Below are 15,595 nucleotides of genomic sequence, written 5' to 3' on the forward strand. Positions count from 1 at the left end.
ACACACTCTGTGACCCAGCTCCATCTTCACAAACATCTTTAAAATGTTGGCTTCTGGCAGTTACAAATGTAGCTTCCTGGAGCCAAGTAGGTTCCTGCAATTCCAGACATCTGGGCTGAAGGGCAAAGGGCAAAGGAAAACTTCCAAAACCTAGCTAGTAGCCAAAGGCATCACATGGAGTAATAGGCTCCCTTAGCAACACACAACAGCTGTCTGCTAAAGACAGCTTTCGCCATCTTTACAAGAGATCACTGACGCTAGTATTTTTACAACTAAAAGCAAAAAGGGGAAGAGGACTCTGTATTCTTTTCCCTGACATTTTCTTAAAAGTTTTTATATTTCACCATTTATAAACTTCTCTACTTATAGAATGTTCACTCCATCCTACATTACAGTGCCACAATTACCAGCAAATTAAAATAAAGTAAGGTACATATCTTATTCCGGCTTTACCGATGTAAAATGCTTTACAATGGCTGGTTATTAATTGCTATTCCAGCTGCCATGGGTTTTGTCTTTAACATGAACAAGTCACTCTCTGTGACTTAATTGCTTCCCTCATAGTTTCAGTAACAACAATGACCTATTCCACAAGACAACTGTGAAGGACATTAATTATGAGATAAAAACTCACAAAAGCTTATTAAGGACTGTGCCATCTACTAATACTATCTACAGATGTGGCTTGATTATCAAGGCCAGCTCCCTCAAACACATAACACAAAAGCCCATCCTGACCCACAAGGAAGACTATCACTCCGGAAGCCTCCAGCTATTGTCACCTGCCCACTTGCCTTCTCCTAACCTACCATGCCCAGGGGACAGCAATGCTCTGGGATCTCAGCCCTTGCAAGACATCTAACAAGATAAACAACACTTAGAAACCAGACTCCAATATTGTAATCTGTAGGGTTCAAAGGCCCTCACACCTGTGAGAGAAGGGGCTGTGGCGTGCGCTCTGCGGAGCCTATGTGCAGGAACAGAGCCTCAGCTTCCACTCCTTATATGTGCAAGCGAGAGCCTCACCAAGCACTCTACTCACCCAGAGGTACATCATGGCAGAGCCGCTGCAGACTCAGCTGGCGTTGAGCCTGGACTGCAAAAAGGCACTTCAGTGAACCAGAGGAAAAAGGATACCAGGATGGGGGGCAAGGGATCAAGTGGGGAGAACCCCTAAAAATACCTGAGTTAAAAAATCTTCTTTAAAAAAAAACAAAACACCAGTTTCCTCCCCCTCCTCCCTCCTCTCCAGCCGACTGTTCTGTTGTTCTCTCCTCCCTCTCACCCTCCCTCCCCCCTCAGGGAGTTCCCGGCCCAAGTGTCTAAACTGGAGTGTACAGCACACACTCTCTCTATTTGCCTTCAGGGAATCTGTCATTCTCCTTCTAGAAGCACAATTGCCACTCACAAAGATTGCAAAAAGCAGGACTGCACGAGATTGGTAATGAACAACCAACACCAGGTTCTAGTGCTACACATAAATTCGTTCAAACATGAGTGATGCAACCAACAAACTCTGCCCTCCAAGATCAAGGCAAATGCACCGAGCTTACCCCTGTCCTGATTCTTCTAGGTCCCCTGGCAGGGGCCAGGCATGCACACAGAACCTACTAGGCTTCTACATTCCCTTCTCATGACACTGGCCTGGGGCCCACTATGCTTTTTTGTCACTTTACCACTAAAAACTCTCAATCTGTAAGGTTTTAAAATACAGGAAAATTTAGCTATACACTTCAAAAAAAAAAAAAGGCTTTTCATCTTCATCATTATTATTCCTTGCTGCCATCACTCCTGCCCCTACTTAACACAGCCTTCTATCTGAAAGGACCAGCAACAAGGGCTTTTAGATTCACATGGCTCTGGGGTGTCTAGAGTGTTATACAGACACTCTACCTGAGCATGTGGACAGAGCAGGGTAAGAGGGTACAAGGCCTGTGGGTCTAAATTCCTCAACCAAAGAAGACAGGTGTAACACTTTGTGGGACAGCAATTAGATAGAGGTATATACTGTGTAAAACCTCTGCCACAAATCCTGGTCACCCATTTTCTAATTTTAATTCAATTTAAACACTGTATCTTCTACATGCCAAATCTTCTACCCATTATGACCACTGATAAGTTTAGCAAATCACTCGTCCTGGTGCTTTTTATTCCACGAATGTCCACACACTTTCCTGAACTCCCTGACTCACTGTGCCACATTTGAACTCAAAGGCACTCCCACCCCTAACAGAGTCCGAGGCAGAAAGCTGATCAGTCAGGGCTACAAAGTGAAACCCTGTGTCTCAAAAGACTAACAAAACAAAACAGAACCAAAGCCCACCCTACTGGCACTTGACTCTCCTCATGGTCCTGGAGCTTGTAACAGTATCCACCACCTCTACAAAAGGTGTTTCCATACCAGTCTTCTCTCTGCATCCTTAAGGTACAGTTTATCTAATTTTGGCCCTAGAATCTTTTGCATAGAGATTAGCATGAGTTACAAAATATTCTCAAAATGTTAGTGTTTTTGAGGAATATTCTGCTTGGTTAACTTATTTAAAGAAAACCAAAACAAAATGTAAAATAAACAAAAACAAAGCCTAAAGCTTTCAAGTGCACCTGACACGTTTAAACACTGCTCCCTCCAGCCTGGGAACCTGAGTAAGGGCTTAAAATCACAGGAAGGCAGGCCATCTTTGGCACTTGTGGCTGGCTGCTCTGGTCTCACGTGCCTGATAAATATGCAAGAGATCTAATACGAAACCCCACCAAAGGGGTCGTGGCCCACATGTTCAGAAGGGCTGGTCTCAACCTTTTCTGTTTTTCCCACGAAACCTCTTTCTGTTTCCTCTGATAGCAAGATTGACTCTTTTCTAGCATAAAAGCATAGTAAAAATTTTCTAAGCTTAAAGCCGGGACCAGATTTTTGTTTTAATTTTTAAAAACAAGAAAACAAATATTTTTTGGAGAAACTCCAGCCCTAAGAAAACAAATCTTAATTAAACAAACTGTTATTTAGAATCTCTAATATGCCCACAGTTAATCAGTAGATGCAAATTTTCCTGTCTCCCAGTCAATGATCTAAATTAGAAGCCACCAGCTCTGCCCCACTTCTGTGAGAAATAACATGCTAACATCACATTATGGGAAGGGGAGGGTAAGATACGGTGTTACTGTGCAGCCAAGGTTAACAATGAACTCACAGCAATTCTGCTTCAGTTCCTAAATTCTTGAAGTACCAGTCTAGGCTACCACACCAAGCTTAAGACTGTTGTTATTCTTTAACCATTCATCAACTTTGGCATCAATAAAACAAACATGGTCAAGTTCAAACAGTCAGAGTCTCATTTAAGGGATAAGAAATAACAGTATTATCTGCAGCCGGGTAAGGTGGAGCATGCCTTTGATCCCAGCATTTGGAAGGTAGAGGCAGGGGATTTCTATGAATTCAAGGCCAGCCTGGTCTACAAAGGGAGTTCCAGGACAGCTAGAGCTGTTAAACAGAGAAACCTTGTACTGAAAAACAAAACAAAATAAAACAAAAAGAGAAAATTACATGGGGGAAAAATCCTCAAAATGAAGCAAGAAAAGTGTAAACATCATAAAAATCAGAAAACAACCTTTCCAGTTCTCACAAATAGAAGCACTTAGAAACATCTTTGAAGTCCTATGAAAATTTTTGTTTTAAATATATGCATTTCTTTCCTTATTATAACTTTTCAGGTAGGTGGATAGTCAGAAAACAAACTGCTGTGTCGTTCCTTCACAAACAGGAAGGACAGCAACAAGCCAAGGGAATCTCCTGTGTGTGTTCATGTCCATGCATGCTCACATTCCCTACCTCTAAACAAAAGAAACAAAGAGGCAGGAGAAAAATCTCCAGTCACCAGAGTCAAATAAGGAAACCTGTGCTTTATAGCCGCATATGATTCATGTTAAGAGCCGGGGAGTAAAGCAGAGTAAAACTGCTTGGGTAACATGTGTGGAGCCCTGTGTACCACCACAAAAGGTTCTAAAGATTTCACACGATGCAGCTACCTGGAAACCCCCACACAGTGTGTGTGTGCGTGCGTGTATGTGTGGGTGTGTGGGGGGGTGTGTGTGCGCGCGCGCGTGCTCGCATGCGCTCGCGTGTGTACCTGCGTGCGTGCGTGCATACTCTGAATTCTATCAGCCCCTGTATTAGTTCAAGGGAAATGGGTTGGTTTGAGTACTGGAGACATTCTTCCAGGGCAGGTGTGAAAGAAGTCTCTAGAATGCTTGATTCTGGGAAAGAAAGTTAACTCAGAACAGCTTATGGGTGCTTTCAAAAACACTACCCTCGGCAACCTCCCTGACTGCTGCTTTACAGAAGCGCTGGATTTTACACCATGAAAGGTAAGCTCCCTGTGACCGTGAAAGGCTCGGTAAAGTGTCTATATATGGAGAGGCAGCAGAAGTTCTCAAGAACACACCTGAAAAGTCAGGCACTGAGATTTAAGAAGCACCTGAGGCAAGCATCTATATATTCTTTATGTATCTTTCACCTTTAAGCCTGGGAGATATAATAAGCCTTACTACAACAATGCAAGCTAGTTGGCAGGGCATAGTGGCACATGCTTTCAATCCTAGCATGTAGAGATAGAGGCCAGGTCTACAAAATGAGATCCTGCTCTCTCCCCCCCCCAAAGCAAGCTAGAGATATCAGATAGGAGGAGGTCCAGCTGAATTTGACTTTAAATGAAAGCCCAAAAGGGTGAGGGTCTTTTTACCGTATTTCCTCTCTGCTTAAATTAGCAGGGATTCCCACAAGGCGGTTCTCTACTCAAAATGTGCCCCAAGACCAGCACCCACATCATTATCAGATGAGCAGCTTCTTAGAATCAGAGATTTTGGGGCCCACTCCAAAAGACAGGCTCAAGATACACACTCCAACATGGGCTCTCAGTGCTTTTCATGCCTAGGCAATCTCAGAAGCTGGCTGGAGAGCACTGGTTCACTGCAGACAGTCAGTGAAGAGACCCTGCACTCCAAGCTCTTTGTGAACTACAACTACATTCAGTACCTCGTTACATCATCCTGAAAGTAGACCTTATCTATTACAAATATCAAAAGAAAATGAGGCCAAAGAGGTTAAACCCCACTCACACTCTCACAGTACTGACTAAAGGGACTGTAAGTTGAGCACAACACGTGATCAATTTTATGCCATACTTACTCACCAGCAACTGAGACTGGCAAGGTCACTGGGATGTCACCCTGCATTGTACCTATGTCTATTAGGAAAACAAAGGCCAAAGAGAACTGTGACTAGAATATACTAGCATACCATAGGTGTCAAAAAGGTCTCTGAGGTCTATGTTCTAGGGACAGCTAAAATAAGCTCCAGTTATATACATTAAAAAGGGAAACTCTCAAAGTTGGCTTCTTGGCAATGGCAAGCAGGACATCTGTTAGGGTTATTTCTCCAATTCCAAGGGAAAGAAACCAGGGCCACTGTCCCTGAAACATAAAACTTCATTATCTTGAGGATCTTGTTTCAAATACTCTCAAAGAACCCCCCCAACTTCCTACTTTCTCTACTACCCCCCCCCCACAATCTCAGACCTCAAGACTTCCTACCCCAGTTGCTTTGCATTGCCGACCCACTCCAGCCTTGTCCTTCACTGCCTCTGTCCAACTTTGATTCCAGAACCATAATTACAACCCTGCCTTGCAAATACCCTCAAGCATTTGCTCTGTCACTGCCAGCAAAGTCACATCTGGGTGGAGCACAAGTCCCTGTCTGCTCTGCCTGTGCACCCACTAGTTCAACGACACAAGCTGATGTCACTGCATGTTCACAACTGCACACTGTAATGGGTGATCCTACACGACTGCCCTTATAGGCTTCCAGACCCTCTGGAACCTGTCTCACTCTCTCCCTACCACCTACTCATAATTGATGCTCTCTAATGCTATGTTTATTAGACATTTTAAAAAAGAAGAAAAGTGTCTTCTCACTACCAAATCTTCCGTTCTGTCTAGAGATGTACACATCTACTTACATTCCACTAAAAGGAAAGGGTGCTTCTCCCACCAAGTACCCGCCTCACTACAGCCCATGTATGCTACCCCCTAAGTGCCTAGGTGAAAACTTGACTCTCTCTCCATCCATCCTCTTTCCTATGTCACTATAGAAAACCTCACATCTTTGCTTATTGATCATGGACAGAGCAGAAACACTTAACCTCACCTTCTGCAAACCTTCCTTTCTGCACTCAAAAACTGATGGACATCACGAAAATGAGTTCTTGGCTTTGGAAGCTGGACTGGCAATACCCTGGACTGTGAAATGCGACAGCCTGTGGCACAGCAAGCAGTCCATCTGAGAACAGCCCCGAGTGTGAATGCAAGTCGCTGCATCAGTCTCTATGAATTTAAATCTAAATATCCAGTCACAGGCTGGGCTAGATAAAGCATGGCCATTGAAGGCTCTCCTTTGACCCCATCGATGGCTCCCGCCCTTTCAGCTACCTGCCACCCTACACTTTCTCCCTCACTACTAAACAGCAGAACTCAAAGGTGTCGTCTAGATCTGTCTCCTTTTCACCTCTCCCATCCAAGTTTCCAAGTCCTGCACTCATCGAGTCAACTCAGACTACCTCTTCCATGTCACCTAACCCAATGAAGTTTTCTGGCTTCTTACCAAGAGTCAACTATGCTGATAGTCTTTTTAAAATACTCTCTAGTTTGGGACATGCTACAACTTGGGGATTGTGTCGTTTTAACATTATCAGTGGATACTCCTCAGTGACTTTTGGAAGAGTGGGGCTTTTTCCTCATAAGAAAATACTTTTGTTACTCAATCTAAGTCATTCTCTTCTCTCTAAATTGCCTCCTCTATTCCCATTGCTTCGATCATGCTATTAATGACCAAGTGACATTACTGCCTGGACTGCCTCCCTTTCCATGTCCCAGTATCACTACTTGGCTGTCCTACAGGCATGACAAATACTATATGCTCTCAACTGTTCATTAACCTGTCCTACCACCATCACCTCTGAAATCTAGCATGTCCCTGCCATTCCCTACTTCAACAAGTGGCACTCCCTGGCAAGTACAAGAACAAGGATCCTTCCTGTGCCCTAAACATTTGACTTCTCTTGATGTGGCTCCCACAACTCAGAGGGTAACATCTCTTTCCTGAACCTCACAACACTTCTCTGTTTCCATTACAGTTCCCTTTCAAAATACCTTACTGCAGCCACTAAACAAGATCATAACACACACTGCTCACCTCTTCTATAATGTCAGAATACACAGGGATTTTTTTTTTCTAACCAAACTCCTTTAATGTCCTCTGGGTGCTGCAAGGTTCCCAACCCTATAACCTCTCCTCAAACCATTATCTCCTCTCTATCACTGCTCTTAATATACTGGGATCTTACGTTAGTTCCTGACCAAGTAAACTCCATCCCTCTCCTTCAAACTCTAAACTCCTTTATTCCTTCATCTCCAAACCCCTCTACATTCAACCTTTGTTCTTGGCAAGGCTGGCTCCTCTTATCTCTCAGGTCTTAAGCATCTTTCCTGAAATAAGACTCCCAGCTACTATCTAGATGAGGCCCTTTCTCCCAACCCTTGGTCCTCTATCACCAAGTCCTGTTTCTTTTCTTCCTGACAGCTCCAAAAACTCTTTAAACATTTTCCCCCTTGTCTGTGGCTAGTATCTCCTTTAGAAAGCAGTACTTTGTGTGTCAAACAGGCACAAGTGAGACCTTCTGTCACGGAACATTTATTTTATCCCTTGTCTCTTTGTTATAGAAGGTCAAAGTTATTTGTAGGCATTTCTGGTATTCAGCAACTGTCTAACCAAGTCCTATAAATAAAATTAGAGTGCTACTAATTTCCTCCTAGTTACCAAAAGGACAAAAAGCTTTACCATCATTACAAACCATAAATAAACATTGGCATCAGTGACTTTAAAATATGACAGTTGAAAACACTAGTATTAAAAGAAGCTCCAACATACTCATTTATTTTAAGCTAATTTAATTATCAACATTCCAAACTGCCTCATTTCCAATGCTGTAAATTTATTCTCAGTATGATAAAAATCACACAGCTGAAACAGCACTCTAATCAAATTAGGCACATGTGAGTCTAGGATCATGAGGTGGTCCTACGTGAGTATTCAAATTACTCAATTCCTCAGGCACAGGTAAGTGCCACACATGGCAGGTAGATACCACAGTGAACATGGTAACTACAAAACATTTTCACCAACAGAAAGCTGTATGGACAGAACCATTACAGAGTGGTGACAACCAGGAAGCAGCAGGGCTCACATACAGAAGACGACACTGTTGTGTGTGCCTTCCAAGTGGAAAAGTTCCTGTTGCCTTCGCCCTGAAAGCATCTTACTTGAGGTTAGGAGAACGTCTGTCCTGATTATCTGGCTAGCTGCGTACTGAGTTCAAAAGGCAAACGAGGAAAGGAATGTAAGGAGTAGCAGGAAAGAGGGTACTGTTAGCTATAAAAAGACCCAAAGGGAAAGATCCAAAAGGCACAGAAGATATACGGAAAATAGGGCAAAAATGACATTTAGTAAGGAACAACAGCCCCCACGCCCACAGTGCAGAGAGGGACTCACGGGTACTGCAGGTGTTGACAGTTACATTAAAATCCACTTCCAGAAGTGCCTACATTTCACTGTTGAAAAGAAACAGTCGTGCAGCACTTTCCTAAAGTACTTACTTCCAGTGACTAAATGTTAAATATCTTGGTTTCCAAAGATATTTAAAGGGAGAAATCCTCTCAGCTAGTAAGAATACTCAACAACAAAAACAAAACCAAAAAAACATTTAAAAATGTCCTGAATGGTTAAATATAAGACTTCAGTCTACCTAGTATGAGCAAATGCTGCTTATAAAGCAGGCACCTATGAGAGTAAGACAAGTCCCCTGCTTTCTTGAACTACGGCTTCAACCACACAATAGAACACTATGGGAGTATGGGGGATATTAAACAATGTCACACAAAATAGCCTGACATATATCACAAGTGAAACAAGAAAGGTTCAGAATGATGCGCATCACACTGCCAATTATTTAATAAAGAGAAATACCAATACCTTTTAGAGCCATGGTTCCTAACCTTCCTAACATTACAACCCTTCAATACAGTTCTTCATGTTGTAGTGACCCCAACCATAAATTATTTTTGTGGCTACTTTGTAATTTTGCTACTGTTATGAATTATAGGGTATCTGCTATGCAGGATATCTGATATGGGAGCCCTGTGGAAGGGTTGTTCAACTCCCTTCAAAAGGGTGAAAACCTACATTTTGCGAACCGCTCCTTTAGACAAAGGAATAGGATGGCAACTTCTCAGGTGGCCACTGTGTGCTTTCTAAAGACTGACCCAATAAATCTGTTACTAGTTTTCTTAAAAAGTAACAATTGGGGCTGGAGAGATGGCTCAGCAGTTAAGAGCACTGATCACTTTGCCCGAAGTCCTGAGTTCAAGTCCCAGCAACCACGGGGTGGCTCACAATCATCTGGAATGAGAATCAGTGTCCTCTTTTGGCATGCAAGCATACATGCAGACAGAACACTGTATATATAATAAATAAATAAATCTTAAAATAAAAAAGGTAACAATCTTGGCTGGGCAATGGTGGCACATACCACAAAATGTATAATCAATGGCTTATCCATGCTTTGAAAAACTAAAACATAATCCTTTCTAAAAATTGGTTTTCCTTTATCAGACATTTAAATGTTTCACTCATGTTTTATCTCTTTAAAACATTAAAAACAAACAAACAAAACCCAGAGATTAAAGCCCAGCAGTGGTGGTCCATGCCTTTAGTAACCCAGCACTTGGGAGGCAGAGGCAGATGGATTTCTGTGAGTTCAAGGTCAGCCTGGTCAGCCTGGTCCACAAAGCTAGTTTAGGACAGCATTCCCTGTCTGGGAAAACCAAGGGGAAAAACAAAACAAAACAAAACAACCCTGAAGTTGGGAACAGCAAAATGACTGAGCTGGTAAATGCACTCACTCCACAGCCTGAGTCCACAAAGTTGTTCTATCTTCACACATGTGCAGAGAGAGGTAGCAACGCTCCCAACACGCCATGCAAACTTGTGCATGTTTTCTAAACCCTCAAAGTTAAAACAGACTGAACTGACCCTTATTGTTCTGTATTACTGAATTTAAAGAGTAACAGCAATGGCACACAGATGTGTAGATTTAAGGCGGGCATCATATTACTGGATAGCGAGACTCACTGGACAGAAAGAAGAGCTATACAAGCCCCAGGCAGGCTGCAGAAGGTCTTCAATGTCATATGGCTGCACAGTTACAACGCTAGGACAGGTACTAAGGCTCAGAATGCTAGGTATAGCCCCTTCCTTAGTAATGGAACCTTGGTTTTCATTCTGGTTCATGACCAGAATGAAACCTGGTTCATGACCAGAATGGAACCTTGGTTTTCATTCTGGTTCTCCTACCTCTCTGTGGTTAGGTGTAGCCATGAGACTAAGCTTCGGTCAAAGCCGCTCATGCAGAAAGTAACTTGAAGTCTTTCTCTTAGGAGATATTCCTAAGGAAAGGGAGGGGCTGAGGAGATAGATCAGTGGATAAAGTGCTTGCTGTAAAAGCATGAGGCCCAGAGTTAGACCCTCAGTACCCACACAAAAAGCTAAGCATGACAACGTATGCCTGTGATCCCAGTGCTGGGGAGTGAGAGGGAAACAGGCAGATCCTTCAGGTTTATTAGCTAGTCTAGTCAAAATGTCAGAAGAGCTTTAAAGAGAAAACTGGCACTAGGGAAATGTCCAGGGATCCACAACGATGATCCCAACTAAGAATCTAAGCAATAGTGGAGAGGCTACCTTAAACGCCCTTCCCCGATAATGAGATTGATGACTACCTTGAATGCCATCCTAGAGCCTTCTCCAATAGCTGATGAAAGCAGAAGCAGACACCCACAGCTAAACACTGAGCAGAACTCCTGGAATTCAGTTACAGAGAGGGAGGAGTGATACAAAGTGGTCAAGACCATGATGGGGAAACCCACAGAAACAGTTGACCTGAACAAGGGGGAGCTCACAGACCCAGTCTGACAGCGGGGGAACCAGCATAGGACTGAACCAGGCACCCTGAACGTGGATGTCAGTTGGGAGGCCTGGGCAGTCTATGGAGCCTCTGGTAGTGGAGCAGTATTCATCCCTAGTGCACGAATGGATTTTGAGAGCCCATTCCCTATGGAGGATACTCTCTTAGTCTAGACACATGGGGGAGGGCCTAGGCCCTGCCCCAAATGATGTGACAGACTTTGATGATCCCTCACGGAAGGCCTCATCCTCTCTGGGGAGTGGATGGGGGATGGGAGGAAGGGAGGGAGAAGAAACCGGGATTGGCATGTAAAATAAGATTGTTTTTGATTTAAATAAAAATTAATTTTAAAAAGTGAAGGGCACCAGAGAAAGACTTCAAACTGACCTCTGGCTTTACCTACCCACACACAAGCCTGCCTAAATAAATAAATAAATAAATAAATAAATAAATAAATAAATAAATAAATAAATGGGGAGGAAAAGGAAGAAAGGAGGATGGAGGAAGGAAAGGGAAGGCTAGGGCTGTAGCAACCATCTGAGTTGCAGCCCACCAGCAGAAAAGCCAACAGCAGCAACCATGAGGCACCCTATCAGCCCTGAGTCTGGACTTAGGTTTTGTTAAAGACAAATAAATATTTCTTATTTAAGTAAATAACCCCCCTTGTTTGAGAGGTTGTTGTTGTTGTTGTTTTGGTTATATACTATAATCTTTACCCAAATAATTTATTTCATAGTAACTTAAAATTTACAGCTCAACTTTATTTGAAAATATAGAAATTCCTATACATACCAAAAGTGTACAATTTTAATGACTAAGCAACTGTACAAGAATCCTGAAATGTATATCCTGGCCAAGAAGTCAACTAATCAGCCAATCCTCCTAACCTCCTGTCCCTAAGTACTCTGCATAGAATAACCAAAGTCAACGTTTAACATCAAATTCCTGAGTACTGCTAATAGGATAGTCAGATACAGGCCAGTGAAATGGCTCGGGGTAAAAGCCCATTAGCCTAGTGTCCTGAGTGCGATCCAAAGAGCCCACACGGTGGAAGGCAAACTGACTACCAAAAGGTACACACACACACACACACACACACACACACACACACACACACATTCTATAAAGTCAAATACTTATATTAATTTTTTCATCTGAAAATATGGAAACAACAGCATAATCAACAGGGATGCTGACATATCCAAGACATGCTAAAAACTCTGTAAACACAGCAGTATGTGCACATATATTTACATATTCATATATTCACTGCAACAGACAATGGATAAATGTTAGAAAACAAAACAAAAAAAAGCAAAATTACATAAAAATAACTAAGTAGACTAAAAAACTTGGGCTTGGAGCCCAAGTAAATGAGTGAATTTGTCTAACCCCTTTTACAACCTTTCCTATTTCGGTATCTTTCACAGACTATTCTATTAGAAACTTCAGTGCCCTTCCTGACAGCACTAGGGGAGTTGAGTGGTGTTTTCAAAACATAACTGGCTTAGTTTCTTTAAACTTTGTGTACTCTTAAACTGTTTAACATCACCACAATGCACTTTTACAGTTTGAAAGAGAGGATGGAATAAATCACTTCTTTTCTGAGACCACTTGCAGGGACTCTCACACCTTATGAACCCGAGTCACCAGGGCTGTGTTGTTCAATTCTTTAAAGATAGTCTCAGGTCAAATAACTGAGAATTGCCCAACTTAAGAAGGAATACATGTTTTTGACCAAGTTTACAAATACTGATAGAAACAAACTACCAAAAGGTGTCAGAGATGAGCTGACAGGCAGACAGATGCCAAGAATTTGCCACAAAATTTAAAGAGCTACAATCAGGATAAGGGGGGTGTGAGAAACAGGCTCCCGACAGTTCCAGGTTTTGCTTCTCTGCTGGAAGGGCTGGTTTAGGTAGTTTCTACTCTGAACTGCCATGTGCTTGCAGCTTTACAGGGCGAGCTGCTAACAGTGAGAGCTGCCCTACCTGCCTAGATGAACACTTACGGCACAACTCCTGTGTCATTAAGTGTGGGCGTCTTCTGAACTAGCAGGAGAACTGACTGGAGTCCCAGTTCTCTAAGACGGTAATCTATCTAAGTCCACTCTAGATGACCACACTGCTCTATCCCAGATCTAAGCAGAGGGTTCAAGAACTAGGAGTTCTTAAAAAGTAATACAGACATGACAATACTTTGAATAACACAAATGAGTCCATTGTGATTTATTTTGATTATTTCTGAAAAACAGTTTATTTTTAGTAAATATTATAGTTCCCCACATGGGAAGCTACAAACCATGCCAGAAATGTTCTATGAGGAGATAAAGTCCTATTAATAGAACTATCACTTGCTCCTTACTTAGGTTGTAACATAGTTTCCACTTTAAGCTGATATGACCTCCCCCTGACTTCTCTGGGTCTAATGTTCCTCTCATCTCAAGTCCCCACATTTATCTTTATCTCTAGGGTACTTAAGTGAAGCAAATATGGCTGAGGAGAGAGGGGGGAGGGAGGGGGGAGAGAGAGGGGAGTGGGCTCCTTCTCCTAAACCTTCTCCTATACCAAAGTATAAGGTCAATTTTGGAAGCTTAAAAGGAATCTTTACTTTGTTGTGCTTTGTGAGTGGGAATTCCATGATGTTCGCCAACCATCCATAGCAAGGCTACACAGTAAGCCATGCATACAGAAATGAGAACACCACAGAGACTGTGTGGTATCTTCATCTGTACTTGATCTCACTCTAGTTTTCCTTAACTTGGGCTACACAGTGAAACTGTCTTAAAACAAAGCACCCCAAAAGAATAAATGTCAGAGTCTAAAGATAAGGCATAGCATATTCTTTAATTTTTAAAAAAGCTAAGCAAGGGAACCAAAGACTAAACATAGGAGATGGATATTTTTTATTTTTGTTTCTGGCACCTTTACAATCTTACAGTGAAAGCCAATGGGGTAGCCAGGTGTGGTGGTCCACGCCATTAACATCAGCAGTTGGGAGGTACAAGTAGGCAGATCTCTATGAGTTTGAGGCCAGTCTAGTCTGCACAGTGAGTTCAGGACAACCAAGTCTACAGAATAGAACCCTATCTTTAAAAAGAAGCAGGGCTGGAGATAGCTCAGGGCTAAGAACACTGCTGCTCTTCCAGAGGACCCAGGCTCAATCCCCAACATCCATATATCATCTCACAGAAGTTTGTAATTCTAGTTCAAGGAATCTAACTCCCTCTTCTGGACTCCACATCCACAGGCACCTGGGGTGCAAGTGGTAGACACATATATAAACAAAATACATAAAAGTAAGCAAAAATTAAAACATTAATACACAAAAAGCTAAGTGGGGTTGGCAAGATGCCTCAGCTGAATTCAATCCCCAGGTCTTATAGCAGAAGGAGAAAAGCAACTCCCCAAAACTGTCCTCTGGCCTCCACATATACACCAGGGTTTGTATTAATGCCCACCCCTCCCGTAAATAATTTTTAAGTTTAAAGAGCTAAAAGATAATAAATCTAACTCTCCCAGCCTCTGGCTATGCTCAATCAATAATCCTAGAAGGTGGCTGGGCGGTGGTGGTGCACGCCTTTAATCCCAGCACTCAGGAGGCAGAGGCAGGAGGATCTCTGTGAGTTCGAGACCAGTCTGGTTTACAGTGCTAGTTCCAGGACAGCCTCCAAAGCCACAAAGAAACCCTGTCTTGAATGCCCCCCCAAAAAAACCCACCCAAAAAACAACCCTGGAAAATATGAATCTTGTCCCTATTCCAGTGAGTCATTTTACCTTTCTTCTCACTAGCTTTGTCAGGACCCAGATCCCACCTCAACCCATCCCTATTGCCCCAATCTGAACTCCAGGTGACACTCTGAGCGAACCTGGTATTCTTCTTTGGTGGATCATAAGCCCTTCTCTATCTAGAGCCCTCTGACATTTGCAGTGTCTGGTTCAGCAACTTTTATTTATTCTGCCTCTTGTTAATTTCATGCACAGTGGTCTTATCTACAAATGAGAGTCCAGATTCCACTGAACTGTGAGCCCCTGGAGGACAAAGACACACCACCCCAGCTCTTTACTGACAGCATCAGGGCATGCACATCCCAAGCACACAGAACCTGGAGATAACTGAACACTTCACTGTTGGATAGAAACACCTCCCATGAGCCTCATATAGCACAGGACAGGGAACCTCAAGCTAACTTCAGCAGAATTAAACTGCAAGCACTTTATGAGGAGTGAAAGGCAGGATTCCTGGGCACTAAATGACAAAGTCATCACCATTTGCAGTTCAGAAAAATGAACACAGACTGGGCAATGAGTAAAACTTTTCTTTACCCCAGGGATATTGTTTCTCCTTGTCTCCATTTTCCTGAATCTTATTCTCAAAGGGCTACCTAGGCTTGATAAAGGGAAAAAATAAAGAAAGAAAAGAAAGAAGTTAGGGTTAGGGATCCCTATTAAATCAGGTAGCTAGGATATGTAAAAAACAAAACTCTTTTAAATCCTCCCACCTCTAGACAGGCTTTCCCTGTGTAGCCCTGG

The 15,595-nt window shown here is 42.7% G+C and overlaps 1 protein-coding gene across 23 annotated transcripts in view; it reads right to left on the reverse strand.

Annotated features, from left to right (window-relative positions):
- The window catches only part of Rbfox2 (RNA binding fox-1 homolog 2), a 248,293-nt gene that overhangs the window by 132,590 nt on the left and 100,108 nt on the right, over nt 1-15,595 (reverse strand). The window contains exon 1 of one of the 23 annotated variants that reach the window (XM_040736275.1): nt 1,043-1,166. The exons of the other annotated variants lie outside the window; for them this stretch is intronic. Within the exon in view, the coding sequence (XP_040592209.1) occupies nt 1,043-1,057 (15 nt within the window). The 5' untranslated portion in view covers nt 1,058-1,166. Of the gene's footprint in view, nt 1-1,042; nt 1,167-15,595 lie in introns of those variants that run through there. 23 annotated transcript variants of the gene reach the window in all.

This window comes from Mesocricetus auratus, unplaced genomic scaffold (assembly GCF_017639785.1).
Source record: "Mesocricetus auratus isolate SY011 unplaced genomic scaffold, BCM_Maur_2.0 Super-Scaffold_100055, whole genome shotgun sequence".
Taxonomy (NCBI): domain Eukaryota; kingdom Metazoa; phylum Chordata; class Mammalia; order Rodentia; family Cricetidae; genus Mesocricetus; species Mesocricetus auratus.